Source organism: Nerophis ophidion, linkage group LG14 (genome assembly GCF_033978795.1).
Source record: "Nerophis ophidion isolate RoL-2023_Sa linkage group LG14, RoL_Noph_v1.0, whole genome shotgun sequence".
Classification (NCBI taxonomy): Eukaryota; Metazoa; Chordata; class Actinopteri; order Syngnathiformes; family Syngnathidae; genus Nerophis; species Nerophis ophidion.
The window spans coordinates 14,739,832-14,767,623 of NC_084624.1; the positions used below are offsets into that span (position 1 = coordinate 14,739,832).

At 38.1% G+C, this 27,792-nt stretch overlaps 1 protein-coding gene across 6 annotated transcripts in view; it reads left to right on the plus strand.

Annotated features, from left to right (window-relative positions):
- The window catches only part of ndrg4 (NDRG family member 4), a 104,687-nt gene that overhangs the window by 36,546 nt on the left and 40,349 nt on the right, over positions 1-27,792 (plus strand). For 4 of the 6 annotated variants that reach the window (XM_061919913.1, XM_061919916.1, XM_061919915.1 and 1 more), the window contains exons 4-6: positions 3,526-3,564; positions 12,740-12,845; positions 27,583-27,703. In XM_061919913.1, coding sequence (XP_061775897.1) covers positions 3,526-3,564; positions 12,740-12,845; positions 27,583-27,703 — 266 coding nt within the window. Of the gene's footprint in view, positions 1-3,525; positions 3,565-8,565; positions 8,722-12,739; positions 12,846-27,582; positions 27,704-27,792 lie in introns of those variants that run through there. The other 2 variants (XM_061919917.1, XM_061919918.1) reach the window with 1 other exon arrangement.

Genomic DNA, 27,792 nt, shown 5'->3' on the forward strand with positions numbered 1-27,792 from the left:
TGGAGGAGGTTAAGTAAAAAATGAGGCATTCTTAATTTGGAGGAGCAAAACCATCAGTTTTATATTCCTCCTTCTTGTCTAAGACCTCGGAGACAAAACGTTGCTTTATTACAAGCGAGTGTCCTTATACAGGTCTGCAGTACCTGGAGGAGGTTAAGTAAAAAACGAGGCATTCTTTATTTGGAGGAGCTGAACCATCAGTTTTATATTCCTCCTTCTTGTCTCTCTGTGTGTTTGCTAAGTCAAGACAGCACATCCTGTCCATAAAAGAAGGTGTTTGTGTGCACGCGACTGGAAAACAACCTCTATACCAGGCCTGGGCAAATTAAGGCGGCCCGTTAAGCTTTTCACCTGGCCTGCCGGCCATTCCCATTTTATTATTTTTATTTATTTAAGATGGAAAGTGTAGCTGCCGTTATGATGAGCAGTGATGTTTTCTAATGACCGTAAGTCTTCAACTATACTAAGTAGTTCAATGGTTGTAATCTGCACTTTTGCATGATATTTTAGCGGCTAGTGTTGTCCTGATACCAATATTATTACAATACTTTTCTGAATAAAAGGGACCATAAAAAATTGCATTATTGGCTTTATTTCAACAAGAAATCTTAGGGTGTGGCGGAACGGTACTTCTCAGGGGCGGTATGATACCGAATATGATTCATTAGTATTGCGGTACTATACTAATACCCGTATACTGGTTACTATGGTAATCTACGTCATAGCAGGTCAGACGAGGCACCAAGCAGTGTGGGTGGGGAGCGTTTCCACAGAGTGTTTTCAGAGCCTGAAATGCGGGTGTCGGGGACAGACGCAGAAGGAGATTTTTACAAGAAAGTTCTAAAGCTTAGTGAAATATCAGATGTATCAGATTGTCTATGTTTTCCGTTTTTTTGCCCTTTGCGTTCATATTTCACTGTGTTTGTTGCATTTTTGTAGCATTTGGCTTGATTGTAAAATATGTCGATTGAGAGGGGGTGCGACGTTCATGGGTTCTCAATATTCAGGGTTTTATCATTTATAGAAAAAATTAAAAATTCTATTCCGTTTTTAAGGCGGTCTGTCATAACATTTTTAGCATTCAATCAGACATTTTTCGGAAGGTTTTGTATTAGTTTTCCTAAAAAATAGATATATCGGCCCCCAGACACATTTTTTTCCTCCAAATCTGGCCCCCGAGTCAAAATAATTGCCCAGGTCTGCTCTATACTGTATGTTGTAACTCAGGGGTGTCCAAACTTTTTCCACAGAGGGCCGCTCACGGAAAAATTTAAGCATGCGGGGGCCATTTAGATATTTTTCATTTTCAAACGTAACAAAATATATGGATTTTTTTTTTCAATCCTTAGGGCTCCTGGGGAGCATAGAGGGCCTCAGTCACTAAAATGTTAAAAATAAGTCAAATTATTATTATTTTTTTTAAATTTAATGTTTACAGTAAATCTCTATATCAACTTGAGGTTGATATAAAGTAAAACAAATAAGGATTTATGCCTTTTCTGTCAAAGACAACTTTGTTTTTTATAGTAAAACTGAAATATGCAGTATTTAGATGGATGGATGGATAGATAGATAGATGGATAGATGGATAGATAGATAGATAGATAGATAGATAGATAGATAGATAGATAGATAGATAGATAGATAGATAGATAGATAGATAGATAGATAGATAGATAGATAGATAATTATTTAATATTTTTGAGTAATCACAGTGAAAAGTTAAATAAAATCATATTAAATATATTTGAGATCCGAAAGGCTTCCCACTCATAAAGTGATGCATTTTTATTAGTTTTTTTTTTTAACTTTTAACACTTAAATTTCATGATCAACTTCCGATATATCTGTCGATTTTAAGTTTGAACTATTATTTTGTTTGTTTTATGCTCTTTTGTCAAAACTTTGATGTTGTTATACGGCAACCACACAACATATGCAAAGAAAATTTCCACATAAAACATTTTAAAGTGATCATTTTTAAGCAATAATTCATTATAACATAGATTTTTTTGTCCTTTTTTATTTGAGCAATGGAAAAAAAAAAGAAAATATAGCAAAAGGAAAGAAAAAACCTGCCTGCATGGCAGCTTTGTGTCAACATTGCCACTTTTTCTCATTAGATTTCTCCTCAATCCAGTTTTTTAAAATGTTTTTATTTTATTTTTGCAATAATATCAATTTTTGCAATTTTTGCAAAATGTGTGGCGGGCTGGTAAACGATTAGCTGCGGGCCGCAAATGGCGCCCGGGCCGCACTTTGGACACCCCTGTTGTAAGTTAAAAGTTGAGGTGAAGATAGACAGAGGACATCAGAGAGGTGCTTAGGGACGGAAGCCTGTTGATTAAATGTCAAAATGCAGAGCAAAAGAACAAAGCAATGTGGTTGCAAAAACTGTGGGATAAGATAAGAAAATTAAAAATAGAAGTGGGGGAAAGAAAGGTGGGTACAGGAGTCGTGACGTGGATCCTAAGAGGAGAACATTTTGAAGGTTTGAAAAGAGAAATGAAAGGGGAAAGTTGAACTTTGAATTACCGTATTTCCTTGAATTGCCGCCGGGGCGCTAATTAATTTAAAACCTCTTCTCACTCCTGCGCTTACCAAAGGCATGCGGTAAAAGTAAGCATGCGCTAATTATTTTAAAACCTCTTCTCACTCCGGCACTTACCAAAGGTATGCAGTAAAAATTTGAATGTGATGTAAGCTTGGACCTTAAATCCTACTGAATAGCTCTTAATCTTCTTCCCTTTATGCGATTTCAAATGACCGGTATTGAAATCAGCCTCCTCCATTTTGAAAATGGTCACAGGGGAAGTGTCACTCGTGACGTCACGAGTTTGACCAGGCGGTAATACTAAGCATGCGCTATTTATTTTGCGAAGCGAGTTTGACCCGGCAGTAATTCAAGGCAGGCGCATACTATATGCCCTGCGGCAATTCAAGGAAATACGGTATATGTAATAGAAGAAGACTCCCCATGAATTCAGTATTGGTGTTCTCACTCATGAATAATCCATACTTGCCAACCCTTCCGGTTTTCCCGGGAGACTCCCGAATTTCAGTGCCCCTACCGAAAATCTCCCGGGGCAACCATTCTACCGAATTTCTCCCGTAAACAGTGCATGAAAGGCACTGCCTTTAGCGTCCTCTACAGGTTGGTGCCGGCCCAGTCGCATAATATATGCGGCTTTTCACACACGCACAAGTCAATGCACGGCACACTTGGTCCACAGCCATACAGGTCACACTGAAGGTGGCCGTATAAACAACTGTAACACAGTTAGAAATATGCGCCACACTGTGAACCCACACCAGACAACAATGACAAACACATTTCGGGACAACATAAACGCAACAGAACAAATACCCAGAACCCCTTGCAGCACTAACTCTTCCGGGACGCTACAATATATACCACCAAACCCCACCCAGCACCACACACTTTATTACATCATGTTTCATATTGTCGTGTGGTCAATTATTGTGTGAATGAACAAAATCTTTATTATGCTTGTCTCCCCGCAGGACAACGATGAACAGCTGATGCCAGCGGGCGACTGGAAGGTAGGCTGCTGTTGTTGATCTCTTAATCCTTCACGGTAAATCTTGTACTTTGTGTAAAATATTTTTCATCATTTCTTTGGGTTTAGTTGATGAATTAAGGAAATGATAAGTGTGGCTTGTTCGGAAAGGATGGAAGGAAAGGTCGGGAATAGAACCATTTTCTTTTTTTCCTGCTTAATCATAACGTGAGAGTATTAAGCATGTTATTTTTTTACGATTTTATTGTAAGGCAAATTATTTTTTGTGGCTCCCAATTTTACTCCAAACATCCATCCATTTTCTACTGCTTATTCCCTTTGGGGGCGCTGGTGCCTATCTCAGCTACAATCTGTCATGTCTTTGTGATCAGGTTCTGTTTAGTTGTGTTCTGTTTTGTTTTTGACTCCATTAGTTCCTGTTTTTGCGCACCCTGGTTTGTTTTTGTTTCCATGCCTACCAATCAGTTCACCTGTCCTCACGACTCACGCACCTGATTCATTTGAACTCACGCACCTGTTTTCAAGCACCACAGCACTATTTAAGCCTGTAGTTGCCAGGCAGTCAGCCGGGCCACATAACACTCTACCACCTCCTACACACCCATGTTATCCATGCCGATGATCCATGTTCCTTTCTCGTTCCAAGTAAGTTTTTCGTTATTCATGCCAGAGTGCAAGTTTTTGTTTTATGTCCATAGTTTCTCCTTGGTGCAAGTTTTTGTTTTTATAGCCAAGTTTGTTCTCCGCCATCCGTTTGTTCCTTTTTTTGAGGTATTAATTAAAAGATGTCCTTACCTTCACGCCATGTCCGTTCCAATGGCTTTGCACCACGGGAAAACAAACCTCACCATAGTCCAAGTCTTGACACAATCGGGCGGAAGGCGGCGTACACCCTGGACAAGTCACTACCTCATCGCAGATATACTTGCATATATATATATATATATATATATATATATATGTGTGTATGTATATATATGTATATATATACATACATGCATACATATATTTTAACTTTAATATTAAATTATATTAATTTTAATACTTATATATATTACTTTTTTCTTTTTCTTTTCTTTTGTCTCCTCAAGGGTCCCAACCACACTCTAAACCAAACATCACCACCCAGCTCACGCACCTATAATGTTTACCTGCAGTAAAAAAAAAAAAACAACTATCGTATATACAGTAAGCCGCACCCATTAAATTCTAGAAGAAAAAAAAACATGTTTCCATATTTTAGCTGCACTGGAGTATAAGCTGAAGATTTATACGTTGCAAAATGAATTATTCACACCGTAAGATTCTGTAAATATTTGTGACAATTTTTTCCTCCGTCCGGGTTCCACTGACCACCAAAGATGGACTTTGTTTTATTATCGCAATAAATCTTCGTCTTGTGTCGGGTCGCCATTTGGCTACGGCTCCACCGTTACTCGCTCTTACGCTCGCTTTTCAGCGCCACGTCGTCTGCCTCTTTCTCTGGTTCGCTCTCGCTCTGCATGTGCTGGTTTCTCTCTCCCCCCCGTCCTACTATGCTGCTGCCGTTTTATACAGTGAGAGGAGATTACTGAAATGTGCCCAGCTGGGCCATCCACGCACCTGCCGTCCATTTCGGATCTGGTCCCGGCGGGTCCCGCCTCGCTGCTGGTCCGCCGGCCACGCCTCCTCACAATGTTTATTTACATACCTTTATTGTTACCAAAAGGGACCTGTAACACGGCAGTAAAACGGCTGATCAAACAAAACAGTGCTACACAGACCAAACAATTCCACTGTGATGTCATGAGGAGTTTACCGAGAAATGTGTGAGACTTAAGCACTAAAAAAAGCATGCCGTCGCAAATTAATAATATTAATACAGATACTCGTAAACTTCTAAGCGCTAAGGTCATTAAATTCCGATAGCAGGTACACATATGCATGAAAACACTCCTTCAGACTTCACAAACTGGTGGGTTTAGTAAGTATAAGCTAGTTTAGTTCTACTGTAAAACTCACGAACGACTGGAGTGATAAATGAAGAATCCACACAAGTAGTAATTATTTGGACGGCAAGAAGACTGAACGCCACTTCTACTTCAGATTGGTGTGAGCACTGAATGGAAGGACACCGCAGCACCTGCAGTGAGCAAATTCGTCCACAATCTGGTGCCATAGCACAAAACAATAAAACAAACTCTTGGTTTATTTACTTGGTTTTTCTTTTTGCACAATTATTTTTACAATAGCCATCAGCAAAGAAAAATCCATAAATTAGCCGCTCCGTTTTACAGGCCGCAGTGTAGCTTTTTTAAAACACATATACAAACCCCGTTTCCATATGAGTTGGGAAATTGTGTTAGATGTAAATATAAATGGAATACAATGATTTGCAAATCATTTTCAACCCATATTCAGTTGAATATGCTACAAAGACAACATATTTGATGTTCAAGCTGATAAACATTTTTTTTTGCTAATAATCATTAACTTTAGAATTTGATGCCAGCAACACGTGACAAAGAAGTTGGGAAAAATGGCAATAAATACTGATAAAGTTAAGGAATGCTCATCAAACACTTATTTGGAACATCCCACCGGTGTACAGGCTAAAAAAATTCAGCTTCCCAAAAATTGTTCAGCCTTTCACAAGAAAGGATGGGGCGAGGTACACCCCTTTGTCCACACCTGCGTGAGCAAATAGTCAAACAGTTTAAGAACAACGATTCTCAAAGTGCAATTGCAAGAAATTTAGGGATTTCAACATCTACGGTCCATAATATCATCAAAAGGTTCAGATAATCTGGAGAAATCACTCCACGTAAGCGGCTTGGCCGGAAACCAACATTGAATGACCGTGACCTTCGATCCCTCAGACGGCACTGTATCAAAACCTGACATCAATCTCTAAAGGATATCACCACATGGGCTCAGGAACACTTCAGAAAACCACTGTCACTAAACCACTGTCACTAAATACAGTTCGTCGCTATATCTGTAAGTGCAAGTTAAAGCTCTACTATGCAAAGCGGAAGCCATTTATCAACAACATCCAGAAACGCCGCCGGTTTCTCTGGGCCCGAGATCATCTAAGATGGACTGATGCAAAGTGGAAAAGTGTTCTGTGGTCTGACGAGTCCACATTTCAAATTGTTTTTGGAAATATTTGACAGCGTGTCATCCGGACCAAATGGGAAGCAAACTGTCCAGACTGTTATCGACGCAAAGTTCAAAAGCCAGCATCTGTGATGGTATGGGGGTGCATTAGTGCCCAAGGCATGGGAAACTTACACATCTGTGAAGACACCATTAATGCTGAGAGGTACCTACAGGTTTTGGAACAACATATGCTGCCATCTAAGCGCTGTCTTTTTCATGTACGCCCCTGCATATTTCAGCAAGACAATACCAAGCTACATTCAGCACGTGTTACAACAGCGTGGTTTCGGGAAAAAAAGAGTGTGGGTACTTTCCTGGCCCGCTTGCAGTCCAGACCTGTCTCCCATCGAAAATATGTGGCACATTATGAAGCGTTAAATACGACAGCGGAGACCCCGGACTGTTGAGCGACTGAAGCTCTACATAAAACAAGAATGGGAAAGAATTCCACTTTCAAAGGTTCAACAATTAGTTTCCTCAGTTCCCAAACGTTTATTGAGTGTTGTTAAAAGAAAAGGTGATGTAACACAGTGGCGAACATGCCCTTTCCCAACTACTTTGGCACGTGTTGCAGCCATGAAATTCTAAATTAATTATTATTTGCATAAAAAATAAAGTTTATGAGTTTGAACATCAAATATCTTGTCTTTGTAGTGCATTCAACTGAATATGGGTTGAAAAGGATTTGCAAATCATTGTATTCCGTTTATATTTACATCTAACACAATTTCCCAACTCATATGGAAACTGGGTTTGTATGTAATATATACAATATATAACAAATCCCAATTACCATGTACAGTATTACAGTATATGTAACAGCTGCAGCAAAAAAAAGGGCAGCATAAAATTGAGAGTAGATCCAGCAGAAAATATACGTTATAAACAAAGAGAGGTAGCTCACATAGAAGGTGTCAGGTAAAAGACAAAAATCATCTATTGCTGTATGGCGAGGGATTATAAAGCTAAATGGAGTGCGGAATGAAGGAGTTCTTACATCGAACAATGTGGGAACGAAGCTGAAGGGAGCCTGTTGGAGTGGGTGGGCAGGATTGTCCAAGATGGCGAGCAGTGTTCACCGCAGCCATCCGACCTCGAGGTATGTCTTTACAATCTCACTAAAACAATAAGCAGATAAGGGATCTTCCAGAATTATCCTAGTAAAAGTGTCTAATTACATCTGAAACGCTCACACTGCCACCGCCCGGAGCTGTTTCTTTTTATTTTATTATATATTTTTTTCTTCTAGTCTTTCGCTATCAATATCATCATCCACAAATCTTTCATCCTCGCTCAAATTAATGGGGAAATTGTCGTTTTCCCTGTCCGAATAGCTCTTGCTGCTGGAAGCTATGATTGTAAACAATGTGAGGACGTGAGGAGCCCTCACCCTTCTGACGTCATCGTCTGCGACTTCCGGTAAAGGCAAGGCTTTTTTATCAGCACCAAAAGTTGCGAACGTTATCGTCGATGTACTCTACTAAATCCTTTCAGCAAAAACATGGCAATATCACGAAATGATCAAGTATGACACATAGAATGGAGCTGCTATCCCCTTTTAAATAAGAAAATCTAATTTCAGTAGGCCTTTAATCACTTTAGTCGAAGACAGTCCTAAACACTGGTGGTAAGCTATATTTGTAGCCACAGCTGCCCTGGGCTAGGCTGATAAAACTTGGCTGCCCAATTTGCGACGAGGGTCTTAGTTAGAATGTGGTGCTGAGGAGAGAGAGGGCGCCTTAATGACAACAGGCAGCATGTGGCGAGATGGAGAGGCAGCAGCCTGAACCAATCCGGGCCTTCCGGCTCCTCCTCCCGTGCTTTCTCACCTATAGAGTGAGATGACGGACAAGGGAGGAGGAGGGGAGTGTTTAAGTGTGTGTGGGAGTATAAACCCCAGGCAGACAAAGACACTGCAGCAGTGTGGAGCCTCCATCATCCAGCTTGTCTTCGTAGGACCGAGTCCCTGCTTCTTCCTTCTCCTCTCTCTTGCTGGCTGACAACACACACTGGAATCATGCCTGAGTGCTGGGACGGGGTGAGTGGGGACGATGCGCAGTGTCGGCGATACGGCTTAGGATGCGGTGTTGTTGTATCGACATCAAAACAGTGAAGAGAATTAGCAAAGAAAGGCGAATTAAGAAAAGACACCTGCATTTAATGGCACATTCTGTGTCTCTAACCAAATGGCTGTTAATGTGTGTGTTTGTGTGTGTGTGTGTGTGTGTGTGTGTGTGTGTGTGTGTGTGTGTGTGTGTGTGTGTGTGTGTGTGTCTGTGTGTGTGTGTGTGTGTGTGTGAGAGAGAGTGTTAAGGAAGCACTTCCCCACTCTGCAGCCTTGTCAGTTGGAAATAAACATGCACCAAATATATATATATATATATATATATATATATATATATATATATATATATATATACATATATGTATATATATATATATATATATATATATGTATATATATGTGTGTGTGTATGTATGTATATATATATATATATCTATGTATGTATGTATGGATATGTGTATGTATATACTATATATGTGTGTATGTATATATATATATATATATATGTGTACATACATATATATGTATGTATGTATCTATTTATATCCATCCCATCCATACATCGATTTTCTACCGCTTATTCCCTTTCGGGGTCGCGGGGGGCGCTGGCGCCTATCTCAGCTACAATCTATTTATATATATATATATATATAGATACATACATACATACCTGTACATACATAATACATATATATGTACGTACAGACACATATATATATATGTATGTATATATATATGTATGTATATATATATATATATATATATACATGTATATATATATATATATTATATATATATATATATATATATATATATATATATATATATACATATATATATATATACAGTGTTTCCCACAGGTCAGGCATCTATTTGTGGTGGTGTGGTCGGGCAGCTGTGGGGGGAGGGGGGGGGGGGGGGTGCGGATATGGCAGCGGCAGCGATGACCAAAAAGAACGCGGAGTTGGAATATAATTACAACACTTTATGTAAATATTTATATATACATATTTATATATTATTTACATATTTATATAATATGTAACTACAAGCTCCATTCACTCCCATTGCTTCTATGAGCGGTCGAGCGAGTCAAAAGCCGTAAAAAAAAAAAAAAATATATATATATATATATATATATATATATATATATATATATATATATATATATATATATGTATATATATATATATATATATATATATATATATATATATATATATATATATATATATATATATATATATATATTTATTATTATTATTTTTTTGGTGGCGGCCGTAATTCTTTCGTGGCGGGCCACCACAAATAAATGAATGTGTGGGAAACCCTGATATATATATATATATATATATATATACATATATACATATATATATATATATATATATATATATATATATATATATATATATATATATATATATATATATGTATATATATGTATATATATATATATATATCTCCATCCTTCCAATTCCATTTTCTACCTCTTTCCCCTATGTTTATATATATATATATATATATATATATATATATATATATATATATATATATATATATATATACAGGTATATACACCTTCCATGCCACCCTGAGAAAACTGGTGTTTACATTTATATCAGAATCAGAAATACTTTATTTCTGAATCGCTAAATCACGCAAAGAATAAATAAATAAATAAATAAAATTAAATATATATAGACTGCAGTGACCTGAGAATGATCTTAATATACAGATTACAAATCCTTGGTGTAGCTCTGTCAGGTACCAATCATACATATGGAAACACTGGTATTTGTGTCTTTTGGAGAATGTGTAGACACATTTTTAAGTGTATATATATATATATATATATATATATATATATATATATATATATATATATATATATATATATATATCCATCCATCCATCCATTTTCTACCGCTTATTCCCTTTCGGGGTCGCGGGGGGCGCTGGCGCCTATCTGTACCCCGCCTTCCGCCCGATTGTAGCTGAGATAGGCGCCAGCGCCCCCCGCGACCCCGAAAGGGAATAAGCGGTAGAAAATGGATGGATGGATGGATATTTTATACATACAGTATATATATATCATCGCAGCCAACTCACCACCAGGTGGTGATTGGTAGAAAGCTCCGCCCCTCTCTACACCCAAGTGTCCAAAACATGAGGCTGCAAATCCGATGACACAACTACAAAGTTGATCATGGAACTGTGGCCTAGGGTGTCCTGGTGCCAAGTGCACATACGGACACCCTTATGTTTGAACATGGTGTTTGTTATGGACAAACTGTGACGAGCACAAAAGTCCAATAACAAAACACCACTTGGGTTCAGATCCGGGCGGCCATTCTTCCCAATCACGCCTCTCCAGGTTACACTGTCGTTGCCAACATAAGCGTTGAAGTCCCCCTTTAGGACAAGGGAATCACCCGAGGGAGCACTTTCCAGTACTCCCTCGAGTGTACCCAAAAAGGGTGGGTACTCTGAACTGCTGTTTGATGCATAAGCACAAACAACAGTCAGGACCCGTCCCCCCACCTCAAGGTGGAGGGAGGATCCCCCTTGTTCACTGGGTTGAATTCCAACGTGCAGGCTTTGATAGGCTCAAGAGGGGGGCAACAAGAATTTCCACCCCAGCCCATCGGACATTTTACATACAAGCTGATGCCTGTTGTGCCTTATGTCCGATTTCAACAGGGGATCGGGACACCCCAAATTTTATACTATTATTTAAAGGCCTACTGAAACCCACAACTACCGACCACACAGTCTGATAGTTTATATATCAATGATGAAATATTAACATTGCAACACATGCCAATACGGCCGGTTTAGTTTACTAAATTACAATTTTGAATTTCCCGCGGTGTTTCTTGTTGAAAACGTCGCGGAATGATGACGCGTCTGGAGTTGGAGGGGACATATTAGCGCAGCACCACTAGCGGCTAAAAGTCGTCTCTTTTCATTGCGCAATTACACAGTATTCTGGACATCTGTGTTGCTGATTCTTTCGCAATTTGTTCAATTAATAATAGAGAAGTCAAAGTAGAAAGATGGAGGTGGGAAGCTTTAGCCTTTAGCCACACAAACACACGGTGATTTCTTGTTTAAAATTCCCGGAGGTGAAGCTTTACTATGGATCAGAGCGGTCAAGCGAACATGGTTCCCGACCACTTGTTAACCGGCAGGTTTCCGTGAGAAAATTGTGGTAAAAAGTCCCCTCTTACCGGAGATCTGTGGAGCACCCGTGGACACACCCCTCCGACTATCAGGTACTATTTAACTCATTAAAACACTAACAACACAATAGAAAGATAAGGAATTTCCCAGAATTATCCTAGTAAATGTGTTTAAAAACATCTGAATCGTTCACAATGCAATCGCCTTTTTTTTTTAAACTTTATTTTTATTATCATTTTTTTTTCTAGTCCTTCGCTATCAATATCCTCATCCACGAATCTTTCATCCTCGCTCAAATTAATGGGGAAATTGTCGTTTTCTCGGTCCGAATAGCTCTTTTTGTTGGAGGCTCCCATTATAAACAATGTAGACTTAGACTTCCTTTTTATTGTCATTCAAATTTGAATTTTACAGTACAAATAAGAACGAAATTTTGTTGTATTAGCTCTTGGTAATGCAGGACGTCATCGTCTACGACTTACGGTAAAGGCAAAGCTTTTTTATTAGAGACCAAAAATTGCGAACTTTATCGTCGATGTTCTCTACTAAATCCTTTCAGCAAAAAATGGCAATATCACAAAATGATCAAGTATGACACATAGAATGGACCTGCTATCCCCGTTTAAATGAGAAAATCTCATTTCAGTAGGCCTTTAAATGATCTGTTGTGCTAATCTGGTTGTCGGTCTTGACTATAATGAGAATCATCTTCCTTCCAGGCCCGAGATTAAATTGAGTTGTTCAGAGTCAGGTGATCTTTGTGCAAGAGCATGTGAGAAAAGGTTATTTTTTGTCTATTTCACAGGAACATGATGTTGAGACTCCTTTTGGGATGCTGCATGTTGTGATCCGTGGAGCGCCCAAAGGAAACAAGCCTGCTATCCTCACCTACCACGATGTGGGACTGAACCGTGAGTAGACGCTGTTTCTGCACTTCTGAGACGTGATAATTGGCTACACGGACACCTGCTCTCATACACACACACACGCACGCACGCACGCACGCACGCACACACACACTTTCTTGTATTTATTACCTTCTTGAGACCTGCGAAAAATGCCTATCTCTTTAGGACCACCCTTTCTAGATATAAAAATATGTGTATTTACTACATTAATAATATTTACATACTATGCAAGTATAAAAAAAGCTTGTTGTGAAGAATGAGTAGGAATTTCACCAGAAAAAGGTCACAATTTCACGGGAAAAACTAAGAATTTTGGCAGCATAATAATAATAGTCGTCATTTTACTCAATACAAGTCAACATTTTACAAGAAAAACTGAACATTTGTGCAATATTATGATAAAAGTTGTAATTTCACTCAATACCAGTCGCAATTTTACAAGAAAAGCTTAAACCATGGCAATTTTATGAAAATTGTTGTAATTTTACTTGACAAAAGTCACAACTTTATAAGAAAACTTTAAAACTTTAGACTCATTATAATAATAATAATCTGAATTTTACTCTGTAAAATTATGACAAAAGTCATAATTTTACTCTAAAAATGTCACTATTTTACAAGAACAACAAAAACAATTGACAATAATGTGATAAGCTTGTTGTAAAAAACGAGTAGGAATTTCACCAGAAAAAGGTCACAATTTCACGGGAAAAACTTGGAATTTTGGCAGCGTTAAAATAAAAGTCGTCATTTTACTCAATGCAGGTCAACATTTTATGAAAAAAACTGAACATTTGTTGTAATTTTACTCAGTAACAGTCACAATTTTACAAGAATAGCTTAAAATTGGGGCAATTTTATGAACATAGTCGTAATTTTACATGACAAAACTTACATCTTTCTAAGAAAACTTTAAAACTTTGGCATTATTATAATAATAATCTGAATTTTACTCAAAAAATGTGACCATTTTACAAAAACAACAAAAACAATTGACGATAATGTGATAAGCTTGTTGTGAAGAATGAGTAGGAATTTCACCAAAAAAATGTCCCAATTTTACAGGAAAAACTTAGAATTTTGGCAACGTTACAATAAAAGTCGACATTTTAGTCAATGCAAGTCAACATTTTACTAGAAAAACTGAACATTTGTGCAATATGATGATTAAAGTTGTAATTTTACTCAATAACAGTCGCAATTTTACATGAAAAGCTTAAAACATGGCAATTTTATGAAGATAGTTGTAATTTTACTTGACAAAAGTGACAACTTTCTAAGAAAACTTTAAAACTTTGGCATCATTATAATAATAATAATCTGAATTTTACTCTGCAAAATTATGACTAAAGTCATAATTATGACTAAAGCCATAATTTTACTGAAAAAATGTCACTATATTACAAGAATAACAATAACAATTGACAATAATGTGATAAGCTTGTTGTAAAGAATGAGTAGTAATTTCACCAAAAAAAAGTCACAATTTTACAGGAAAAACTTTGAATTTTGGCAGCGTTATAATAAAAGTTGTCATTTTACTCAATGCAAGTCAACATATTACTAGAAAAACTGAAAATTTGTGCAATATTATGATAAAAATTGTAATTTTACTCAACAAGTCACAATTTTACAAGAAAATTTTAAAATGTCGGAAATTTTATGAAAATTGTCGTAATTTTACTTGACAAAAATTATACAGCTTTATAAGAAAAATGTAAAACTTTGGCGTTATTATAATAATAATTTGAATTTGACTCGGCAAAACTATGACAAAAGTCATAATTTTACTCCAAAAATGTCACTATTTTACAAAAACAACAAAAACAATTGACAATAATGTGATAAGCTTGTTGTGAAGAACGAGTAGGAATTTCACCAGAAAAAGGTCCCAATTTCACGGGAAAAACTTAGAATTTTGGCGGCGTTATAATAAAAGTCGTCATTTTACACAATGCAAGTCAACATTTTACAAGAGAAACTGAACATTTGTGCAAAATTATGATAAAAGTGGAAATTTTACTCAATAAGTCGCAATTTTACAAGAAAAGCTCAACATTTTGGCAATTTTATTAAAATAGTCGTAATTTTACTTTACAAAAGTCACAACTTTATAAGAAAACTTTAAAACTTTGGCATCAGTATAATAATAATCTGAATTTTACTCTGCAAAATTTTCACAAAAGTCATAATCTTACTCAAAAAATGTCACTATTTTACAAAAACAACAAAAACAATTGACAATAATGTGATAAGCTTGTTGTGAAGAATGAAAGAAAACGGTCACAATTTCACGGGAAAAACTTGGAATTTTGTCAGCATTATAATAAAAGTTGTCATTTTACTCAATGCAAGTCAACATTTTCCAAGAAAAACTGAACATTTTTGTGATGTATTATGATAAAAGTTGTAATTTTACTCAATACCAGTCGCAATTTTATAAGAAAAGCTTAAAATGTTGGCAATATTATGAAGATAGTCGTAATTTTACTTGATGAAAGAAAACTTTAAAACTTTGGCATTATTTTAATAATAATCTGACTTTTACTCTGCAAAATTTTCACAAAAGTCATAATTTTACTCCAAAAATGTCACTATTTTACAAGAACAACAAAAACAATTGACAATTATGTGATAAACATCAGAATTTTGTATGACAAATGTCACCATTTTGCATTAAAAAGTAATCTTTTTTTGGATATCGAGTGGATCTAGCATAATATTGTGAAAGTCCAGTCCATAGTGGATCTAACATTATACTGTGAGAGTCCAGTCCATAGTGGATCTAACATAATACTGTGAGAGTCCAGTCCATAGTGGATCTAACGGTATTATAATATTCACACCGAGGACAAAAGAAAGGTTTTAGACCAAAAAAGGAAAATGAATGACTCAAAGAAAACATGAGTGTGGAAATGAGAGTTGAAAAGTAGGTCAGGAAAACATCCTGCTGCTGCAGAGCTGAGAGGCGGTCAGCAGCAATGCGGCTGCTTCATGGTGGAGGACCAGCGTGGTGTGCATAATAATAATCATCAGAATCTGCATATAACGCACTGCTTTCTAACTATAACATTAACTGGTTGATTGATTGATTGAGACGTTCATTGACACATTAAAGAATTGAATTCATGTCATGCTTTAAAAAGGCAAATGGATGGCAAAAAAAAGCCAAAAGGCTTGCTTCCATTGTGGTCCATTGTGGACTTATTCATCACATTTGATACATTTAATAATAAAAGATATATAGCATGTAACATGTATATATGTATATATATATATATATATATATAAACGTTGAAAAAAATGGATAATGATGTACATACACACAGTATACATGTCAGGCATACTACTACTAACGATAATTATAGATTTTATATGTAAAAAGCACTTTACATTGAGTAAACAACCTCAAAGTGGTGCAGTGTATTAGAAATAAAATATAATTAAAAAAATGTTATCAAAAAAAAAATTAGAACAGCCTAATAGCTACAAGTAGTATGCATATATTTATATAAAAAAGGCTTTTTTTTAAAAAAAAAAGAAGGGCTTTTAAGCCCTTTTCAAAAAGCAATCACAGTCTGTGGTGCCCTCAGGTGGTCAGGAAAAGTGTTCCACAGACTGGGAGCGACGGATTTCATACCGACAACAACCTCTTCACAATAACAGAGTGCAACCAGAAAAGATGTCAGAAAAAAATCAAGATCACCGCACAAAATGCCAAGACAAAAAAAACGAGGCATGACTTTGATTATGAATTTCCTTCACGAGCAGACAGAAACTTCATGTCATCACTTAGAAGGTAAGAGAGGAAAGAAAAATAAAATACTACTCAACATTTTTCATGAGCCTGCTGTCATGTAACTGAACATACCAGTTTTAAGTGTACGGTATACCTGTAAAATGGTAAATGGGTTATACGTGTATAGCGCTTTTCTACCTTCAAGGTACTCAAAGCGCTTTGACACTATTTCCACGTTCACCCATTCACACACACATTCACACACTGATGGCGGGAGCTGTCATGCAAGGGGCTAACCAGCATCCATCAGGAGAAAGGGTGAAGTGTCTTGCTCAAGGACACAAAGGACGTGACGAGGTTGGTAGAAGGTGGGGATCGAACCATGAACCCTCAGCTTGCAGCCACGGCGTCCCAAAAACTTAGCCAAAAAGTGGGGAAATATAGCTTGCTGAAATAGCGACCTGGCTTCAAAATAACTGTTTAGCCCTAAATTATAACAAAATAGTGTCAATGTTTTTCTCTTTGAAGAAACAATCATTACAGGAAACAACAGAGAAACGCCTCTGTTGTTGTTATATAAACAAATACTAAAAATATTTCACCAAAAACCAATGAGGCATCATCACAGCCTTATTACTCAAAAATATAACTTGATTAGTTTTGATAATTTTTATAGATGTCCGATAATGGCTTTTTTGCCGATATCCGATATTGCGATATTGTCCAACTCTTAATTACCGATACTGATATCAACCGATACCGGTATATACAGTCGTGGTATTAACACATTATTATGCCTAATTGTGATGCTCCGCTGGGTGCATTAAACAATGTATCAAGCTTGGAATTTGGGAGATGCTCTCTCAGCATGCCCCAAATGAGGTGGACGGGGTTGGGGGGGGAGGGAATAGGGATTAGGGATTAGTATATATTGTAGCGTCCAGGAAGAGATAGTGCTGCAACGGGTTCTGGGTATTTGTTCTGTTGTGTTTATGTTGTGTTACGGTGCGGATGTTCTCCCAAATTGTGTTCGCCACTCTTGTTTGGTGTGGGTTCACAGTGTGGCGCATCTTAACGTTGTTTATACGGCCACCGTCAGTGTGACCTGTATGGCTGTTGACCAAGTATGCATGCATTCACTTGTGTGTGTGTGAAAAGCCGTAGATGCGATAGGGCCAGCATGCAAAGGCAGTCCCTTTAAGGTTTGTTGGTGCTCTGTTCTTCTCCCTACGTCCATGTACACAGCGGAGTGATAAAGTGATAAGATTAACATTTTTAAAAACCGATACTGATAATTTCCGATATTATATTTTAAAGCATTTATCAGCCGATATAATCGTACATCTTTAATAATTTAATACAGTTCTGATTTTTTAAAAGCTAATTTTAAAGGCCTACTGAAACCCACTACTACCGACCACGCAGTCTGATAGTTTATATATCAATGATGAAATATTAACATTGCACCTCAATGCCAATACGGCCTTTTTAGTTTACTAAATTGCAATTTTAAATTTCGCGCAAAGTATCCTGTTGAAAACGTCGGTATGATGACGCATGCACGTGACATCTCAGATTGTAGCGGACATTTTTTTCCAGCCCGATCCCAGCTATAAGTAGTCTGCTTTGATCGCATAATTACACAGTATTCTGGACGTCCGTGTTGCTGAATCTTTTGCAATTTGTTCAATTAATAAAGGAGACGTCAAAGAAGAAAGATGTAGGTGGGAAGCTGTGTATTGCGGCTGCCTTTAGCCACACAAACACAGCCGGTGTTTCCTTGTTTACATTACCGAAGGTAAAACTTTATTAAGAAAAAGAGCGGTCAAGCGAACATGGTTCCCTACCACATTTCAACCGGCAGGTTTCGGTGAGAAAATAGTGGTAATAGGTCGGCTCTCACCGTAGACATGAGCGGAGCTTGCGTCCTCCTCTCTTACCTCCTCCCACTGGAGACACTGGCGGTCACCACACCCGTGGGCACACCCCTCCGACTTTCAGGTACCACATAATCTCACTAAAACACTAGCAACACAATAAGCAGATAAGGAATTTTCCAGAATTATCGTAGTAAATGTGTCTAATAACATCTGAATCGCTCCCACTGACCTCGCCTTTTTTTTTTTTTCCTAGTCCTTCAGTCTCACTGTCCTCATCCATGAATCTTTCATCCTCGCTCAAATTAATGGGGAAATTGTCGCTTTCTCGGTCCGAATCGCTCTCGCTGCTGGTGGCCATGATTGTAATCAATGTGAGGATGTGAGGAGCTCCACAACCAGTGACGTCACATGCACATCGTCTGCTACTTCCGGTACAGGCAATGTTTTTTATTAGCGACCAAAAGTTGCAAACTTTATCGTGGATGTTCTCTACTAAATCCTTTCAGCAAAAATATGGCAATATCGCGAAATGATCAAGTATGACACATAGAATGGACCTGCTATCCCCGTTTAAAATAAGAAAATCTCATTTCAGTAGGCCTTTTAGTGTCTTAATTGATTAGCCCCTGATGTGATGTGTCAAGAAATACAAAGTTACAGTAGTGAAGGTGTGCAGTGGGTGGGAGGTGTAGAGTGAAAAGTTGGTCAGTCTGTGTTGTGAATGAAGTTAAAGACAACAGATGATTACATTAACACGTGCCACCTGTGAAATCTAATCACCGGCCAGCTGTGTCTCGCCGTCAACACTGCCACGCTCCCGTCTGATGGTGCTCTGTCCTCAGCACCATGGACAGAGACACGTTGTGTAAATTGTAAATAAAAACAGAATACAATGATTTGCAAATCCTTTTCAACCTTAATTTTATTGAATAGACTGCAAAGACAAAATACTTAACATTCGAACTGGTGAACTTTGTTATTTTTTTTGCAAACATTAGCTCATTTGGATAATGACGCCTGCAACATTTAATAAAAAAAAGCTGGCACAAGTGGCGAAAAATACTGATAAAATTGAGGAATGCTCATCAAACACTTATTTGGAACATCCCACAGGTGCGCAGGCTAATTGGGAACAGGTGGGTGCCATGATTGGGTATAAAAGCAGCTTCCATGAAATGCTCAGTCATTCACAAGAAAGGATGCGGCGAGGGTCACCATATTGAGAACAAATGCGTGAGCAAATGGTCCAACAGTTTAAGAACAACATTTCTCAACGAGCTATTGCAAGAAATTTAGGGATTTTACCATCTACGGTCCGTAATATCATCAAAAGGTTCAGAAGATCTGGAGAAATCACTGCACATAAGCGGCAATGCCCGTGACCTTCGATCCCTCAGGCAGTACTGCATCAAAAACCGACATCAGCGTGTAAAGGATATCACCACATGGGCTGAGGAACACTTCAGAAAACTGTCAGTCACTACACTTTTGTCAGTAACTCTGTAAGTACAAGTTAAAACTCTACTATGCAAAGTGGGGCGGCATGGCGTAGTGGGTAGAGCGGCCGTGCCAGAAACCTGAGGGTTGCAGGTTCGCTTCCCACCTATTGACATCCAAATCGCTGCCGTTGTATCCTTGGGCAGGACACTTCACCCTTGCCCCCAGTACCGCTCACACTGGTGAATGAATGATTGGTGGTGGTCGGAGTGGCCGTAGGTGCAGACTGGCAGCCACTCTTCTGTCAGTCTACCCCAGGGCAGCTGTGGCTACAGATGTAGCTTACCACCACCAGGTGTGAATGAATGATGGGTTCCAACTTCTCTGTGAGCCCTTTGAGTATCTAACAATAGAAAAGCGCGATATGAATCTAATCCATTATTATTATTATTATTATTGAAGTGAATTACATGTATATAGGGCTTTTCTCTAGTGACTCAAAGCGCTTTTTGATAGTGAAACCCAATATCTAAGTTACATTTAAACCAGTGTGGGTGGCACTGGGAGCAAGTGGGTAAAGTGTCTTGCCCAAGGACACCACGGCAGTAACTTGGATGGCGGAAGCGGGGATCAAACCTGGACACCTCAAGTTGCTGGCACGGCCACTCTATCAAAGCCAAAACCATTTATCAACAACACCCAGAAACTGTACATCAAGCAATAATGGCAAAAATTCACAATGAAAAGCTTCAAAAATTGACGTCCTCAGTTCCCAAACGTTTATTGAGTGTTGTTTAAAGAAAAGGTGATGTAACACAGTGGTGAACATGCCCTTTCCCAACTACTTTGGCACGTGTTGCAGTCATGAAATTCTAAGTTAATTATTATTCACAAAAAAATGTTTCTTAGTTTGAACATTAAATTTTTTCTTTGCAGTCTATTCAATTGAATATAAGTTGAAAAGGATTTTCAAATCATTGTATTCTGGTTTTATCTACTTATGGGTTTTTTACATAGAAATATTTAGTCTTTTTTGGCCAACTTTAGGACCAAAGGACTATTGCGGATCTTTTGGGACTTTTGGGGAAGATGATTCCTCAGCAGTATCCACGTTGATGCCTACAGTGTTCAGTCCTACATGAAAAAAAAAGGATGAGGATAAAGTAGAGAAGGAGATCAAAAAAGCAGAAAGTAGGTCATGGAGTCAGTAAAAGTGCAGACTGGGAGCCGCTGACGCATAATTCAGCAAGTGAAATTTCTCTGTATGCAACATCAGTGTTCTTGTGCAGCTCATTAAACGCAACTAACGACATACCCTTGAAGCAATAACGTACACTGTTCCCCTGCCTACTCTGTTTAATCTGTATTGCGGATTTGCTAATTAGTAGATTTAATTAACACTTGCTCACCTCAAGCCTAAAGACTGTTGTTGGATGCTCTCACAGAAGCCGACGTACACGGGCTGGAAAGTAGGCCAACCACAGAGGAGGGAGGAAAGTCATCTTTTAAACATCCACTTACTGCCGCAATATGAGTCAGGAAATTGTGTTAGATGTAAATATAAATGGAATACAATGATTTGCAAATCATTTTCAACCCATATTCAATAGAAAGCACTACAAAGACAACATGTTTGATGTTCAAACTCATAAACTTAATTTATTTTTTTTGCAAATAATAATTAACTTAGAATTTCATGGCTGCAACACGTGCCAAAGTAGTTGGGAAAGGGCATGTTCACCACTGTGTTACATCACCTTTTCTTTTAACAACACTCAATAAATGTTTGGGAACTGAGGAAACTAATTGTTGAGGCTTTTAAAGTGGAATTGTTTCCCATTCTTGTTTTATGTAGAGCTTCAGTCGTTCAACGGTCTGGGAAAGTACCCGCACTCTTTTTTTACAAAGCCACACTGTTGTAACACGTGCTGAATGTGGCTTGGCATTGTCTTGCTGAAATAAGCAGGGGCGTCCATGAAAAAGACGGCGCTTAGAGGGCAGCATATGTTGTTCCAAAACCTGTAGGTACAGCATTAATGGAGCCTTCACAGATGTGTAAGTTTCCCATGCCTGGGGCACTAATGCACCCCCATACCATCACAGATGCTGGCTTTTGAACTTTGCGTCAAGAACAGTCTGGATGGTTCGCTTCCTCTTTGGTCCGGATGACACAATGTCGAATATTTCCAAAAACAATTTGAAATGCGGACTCGTCAGACCACAGAACACTTTTCCACTTTTCATCAGTCTATTTTAGATGATCTCGGGCCCAGAGAAGCGGGCGGCGTTTCTGGATGTTTTTGATAAATGACTTTCGCCTTGCATAGTAAAGTTTTAACTTGCACTTAAAGATGTAGCGACAAACTGTATTTAGTGACAGTGGTTTTTTGAAGTGTTCCTGAGCCCATGTGGTGATATCCTTTAGAGATTAAAGTCGGTTTTTGATACAGTGCCGTCTGAGGGATCGAAGGTCACGGTCATTCAATGTCGGTTTCCGGCCTTGCTGCTTACGTGGAGTGATTTCTCCAGATTCTCTGAACCTTTTGATGATATTATGGAGCGTAGATGTTGAAATCCCTAAATTTCTCGCAATTGCACTTTGAGAAACGTTGTTCTTAAACTGTTTGACTATTTGCTCACGCAGTTGTGGACAGAGGGGTGTACCTCGCCCATCCTTTCTTGTGAAAGATTGAGCATTTTTTGGAAACTGTTTTTATACCCAATCATGGCACCCACCTGTTCCGAATTAGCCTGCACACCTATTGGATGTTCCAAATAAGTGTTTGATGAGCATTCCTCAACTTTATCAGTATTTATTGTCACCTTTCCCAACTTCTTTGTCACGTGTTGGTGGCATCAAATTTAAATAATTATTTGAAAAAAAAAAGTTTATCAGTTTGAACATCAAACATGTTGTCTTTTTAGCATATTCAACTGAATTTGGGTTGAAAAGGATTTGCAAATCATTGTATTCCGTTTATATTTTCTTCTAACACAATTTCCCAACTCATGGAAACAGGGTTTGTAAGCTGGAAATATTCAACAAAGATTCATTTGAAGGCACAGTTATTTTTTTGTTTTATTAAACAATAAATACTATTTGTGACAGTATTTCTAGATCTGAAAAAAACAGGGTTACACACATTATCTTGATTTGACTTTTTAACAAAAAATCATGAAAAAACAAAATAATTACCTGTATTTTCCAGACCATAGGGCGCAGCGGATAATAAGGCACTCTGCCGATGAGCGGGTCTATTCAGGTGTTTCATACAAAAGGCGCACCGGATTATAAGGCGCATTAAAGGGGTATGTGGAGGCCTTGCTCCTTCTGGTTCTTCAGACCACCAAGTATTGACACTACAGCCTCGTTCATCGTTGTGAACAATAATTTATTTTTCAATAAACAGTTCTTTTTTTAGCCATCAGTTTGTCCCAGATGTTGCGCTCCTTCTCGTTCATGCTCCAACTTGCTTCTCCTTCCCGGCTGCTGCCTTGAACAGAGCGACAGGTGATTAGATAGAAGTGCCCAGCTGGGCCATCTACGCACCTGTGGCTGATCTCGAAGCTGGTCCTGGCACACCCTGCTCCCCCCCCCACACGGTCATATTTATTTATTTTTTCTAAATGTATAATACTTCCTTGTGGTCGACATAACATGCAATGGTGGTTCTTTGGTCAAAATGTTGCATAGACTATGTTTTACAGATCATCATCAAGCCGCTTTCTGACACTTGCTTCCGTATGCGCCGTTTTGTGGGTGCTCTTATTTACGTTGCTCATGTTTGACGGTGTCTTCTCCCCGTCATCTTTGTTGTAGCGGTGTAGCGTGCAAGGACGAGAGTGGAAGAAGTGTCAAAAGCTGGAGCTAAGTGCTTTAATGACATTCAGAATTTACTTACATCAACAATGGAGCAGCGTCTCCTCATCTGTAAATTACTAGTCTTATTTACGTGGCTCACCTAGGACAGCGTGTTCTCCCTGTCATTTTTGTTGTAGCGGTGTAGCGTGCAAGGACAAGGGTGGAAGAAGTGTCAAAAGATGGAGCTAAATGCTTTAATGACATTCAAAATTTACTTAAATCAATAATGGAACAGCATCTCCTCATCAGTAACTTACTAGTGCAACAACAACACAGGAAACTCTCGAATAACTAAAGTTCCTTGGGTGAATAATGTAAACTCACTGCACCGGTATGTTTTAGGGCTTTCATGCCGAGTTTACTCACAGATATAAGTAAGAACTTTACACTGCTTTACCCATAAAGTAGGCAGGCATGGAGCTATTTCTCAGCGTGTTTTTATTCCAGCCGGCACGTTAATACAATGACACACAACATCCGGATTCCCATCATGCATTGCTTCAAAACTACAGCAAGTAGTTATGTCTAAAAACACAACAGAGACGAAGCAAAAGTACGAAAAAGAGACATGGCGACGACGAGTAAGAAGAAGTACGCTTGCAAGTTCCAAAATGATTGGAAGAAATAATTTCAGTTCATCCAGGACAGCTCGAAGGGGAAGGGGTATGCTGACTGCACATTTTGTAGATTAGAGTTTTAAATAAATAAATGAACACTGAAATGTATTTTTTATATATATATATATATGTGTGTATATATATATATAGGTATATATATACATATATATGTATAGAAATATGTATATATATAGGTATATATATATATGTATATATATACATATATATGTATAGAAATATTTATATGTATGTATATATACAGTATATAAGAAATCAATTATTGAATTTGTGAATTTGTGAATTACATTTATATAGCGCTTTTCTCTCGTGACTCAAAGCACTTTTACATAGTGAAACCCAATATCTAAGTTACATTTAAACCAGTGTGGGTAACACTGGGAGCAGGTGGGTAAAGTGTCTTGCCCAAGGACACCACGGCAGTGACTAAGATGACGGAAGCGGGGATTGAACCTGGAACCCTCAGGTTGCTGGCACGAGCTTTACCGCCCCAGTGGTAAAGCTCGGTTTCAATTTCAGTCAATTCAATGCTTCACTGAAAGTCAAGTATTTCTTATATATATATACATATATATATATATATATACATATATATATATATATATATATATATATATATATATATATATATATATATATATATATATATATATATATATATATATGCCTGAATTTCAGTGCCATTAATAAACTCCTCACCCCAGGCATACACGTATCTCTATTGTGTGACTGCCATCTAATGGTCACAATTATCATTTCACCATGTACCAAATAAAATAGCTTCGAGGTTGGTAAGCACAACCAAAACGATTCTGTACATTAGGCGCACTGGGTTGTAAGGCGCACTGTCGAGTTTTGAGAAAATTAAATGATTTGTAGTGCGCCTTATAGTAAAAAAAATACGGTATGTAAGACAAGGAAAAACTCATGTTGGGGGGATATAATCGAGCGTTTGCAACCTGACTGCTCCAGCCCCTTCTTTTGCACCCATGACTTTGATCCTGATTTTGCCTAAATTGGAGATGAGCGTGTTACTCATTAAGCTGAAAGCAAGCGCTGTAGGTGTCCAATGGAAGCCATTAAAGTATCAGGGAGTGAGGATTATCAAAGTACACTTGGCACAGGTGCACTGACTGGCCTACATTGATATTGGGACCATCCTCTTTGTTTATATTATTCCATCCATCCATTTTTCTACCGCTTGTACCTCTCGGGGCTGCAGGGGAATCGAATTGTTCAGTTACTGAAAATTCTGAATATTCAGAGGACTTCAGATTTCCCATAAAGTGCTTGTTTAAAGTTCCTGGTGATATACGTAAACAAAGACATGAAATACGTAAACAAAGAAGTAAAATTCATGAACAAAGACGTGACATATGCGAACAAAAACGTAAACTACATAAAGAACTGTGATGCGTTAAAGTCCTAAAAACGCGTGAACTGAGAAAACAAATGCACTAAACGTTATAAACGTGAACAAAAATATGAAATGCAACAAACAAAAGAGGTGAAATACGTAAACAATGACTTGAAATACGTAAACAGAAACGAGGAATCCATTTTCTACTGCTTATTCCCTTTGGGTTAGCGGGGGACGCTGGAGCCTATCTCAGCTACAATTTGGCGGAAGGCGGCGTACACCCTGGACAAGTCGCCACCTCATCGCAGGGCCAACACAGATATACAGACAACATCCACACTCACATTCACACACTAGGGACAATTTAGTGTTGCCAACCAGGTGGTCTTTGGAAGTGGGAGGAAGCCGGAGTACCCGGAGGGAACCGACGGAGTCACGGGGAGGACATGCAAACTCCACACAGAAAGATCCCGAGCCCGGGATTGAACCCAAGACATACTTAGAACTAATTTTCCTTGGTGTCTGTTGCCGTCACCTCCCCTCAGTCCTTACATAACACTAACTCTTCCAAGACGCTACAATATACACTGTTGCGTTTTGACCAGATGTTCCTCCGAGGGAATTTAAGCTGCTGGTCACCCCCAAGTTCTTTTGATGACACAAAAGCTGATTTTAAATGAATCCCAGACAGAATAGGTATTTTGACATTTTATTCCAAAGCTTTGGAGAGACCAATCTATGAACAACACATTCAAATCGCATTGCCCAAGTTGATCTGAAAACACTCCGGAAGTCCTGTCTTTTTCAATATGCCACTAGCCCCCCCTCCCCTTCTCCTTCAGAGCGAATCCACATATCTATTCTCCTCCTAAGCCTGGGACAAGAATAGATAAGAAGGGTGTTATGGCTACTTGTCACATTCCAAGCTTAAGGTTAACACATGCACATCACTTAGCTGTTTTCAAATATGACTATGGAAAAAAGAAAAAACTCTTGAATATGGATATATGTAGATATCTATCTCTGTCAACACCCACCGCTACCCCCTATCCCCAACCCCACCTCAACCTCGCCCCCCCCCCCCCCCCCCAACCCCGCCCACCTCAACCTCCCAGGGAGAGCATGTCCCAAATTCCAAACTGCTGTTTTGAGGCATGTTAAAAAAAAATAATGCACTTTGTCAATTCAATAACAAATATGGCAAGTGCCATGTCGGCATTTTTTTCCACAACTTGAGTTGATTTATTTTTGGAAAACCTTGTTACGTTGTTTAATGCATCCCAACAAAATTAGGCATAATAATGTGTTCATTCCATGACTGTATATATCGGTATCGGTAATTAAGAGTTGGACAGTTTCGGAATATCGGCAAAAATGCCATTATCGGACATCTCTAGTATTTATTTAGGATGAATGTGTTAACTTCGACAGCTCTACCCAAAATGACCTAAATCTTAAAATCGAGGTATATACTGAACTCTGATTATGTCGTACAGTAACACTCCTATTTCCTGATGTCATTACTGCCTCACTGTTACAACACACACACACACACACATATATATATATATACATATATATATATATATATATATATATATATATATATATATATATACATATATACATATATATATATATATACATATATATATATATATATATATATATATATATCAATAAACTGCATATCCATATACATCAATGTATATCAAGATTAATATAAAGCAATATACAATATACAGGGGTGAGATCATTTTCTTGTGTCAATTATTCTGCACACGTCATACATCGACGCATGTTGTTTCCATTTCTTCTATCTTGCAGACAAGCTGTGCTTCAACACTTTCTTCAGTAACGAGGACATGCAGGAGATCACCAAGCACTTTGTGGTTTGCCACGTTGACGCCCCGGGACAGCAGATTGGAGCATCGCAGTTCCCGCAAGGGTATGAAGCAACATATGTGTATTACTATAATATTCATATCAACCGTACACTTTCACGTCATCCAATCTATGAATCCATATTTTCTGTAC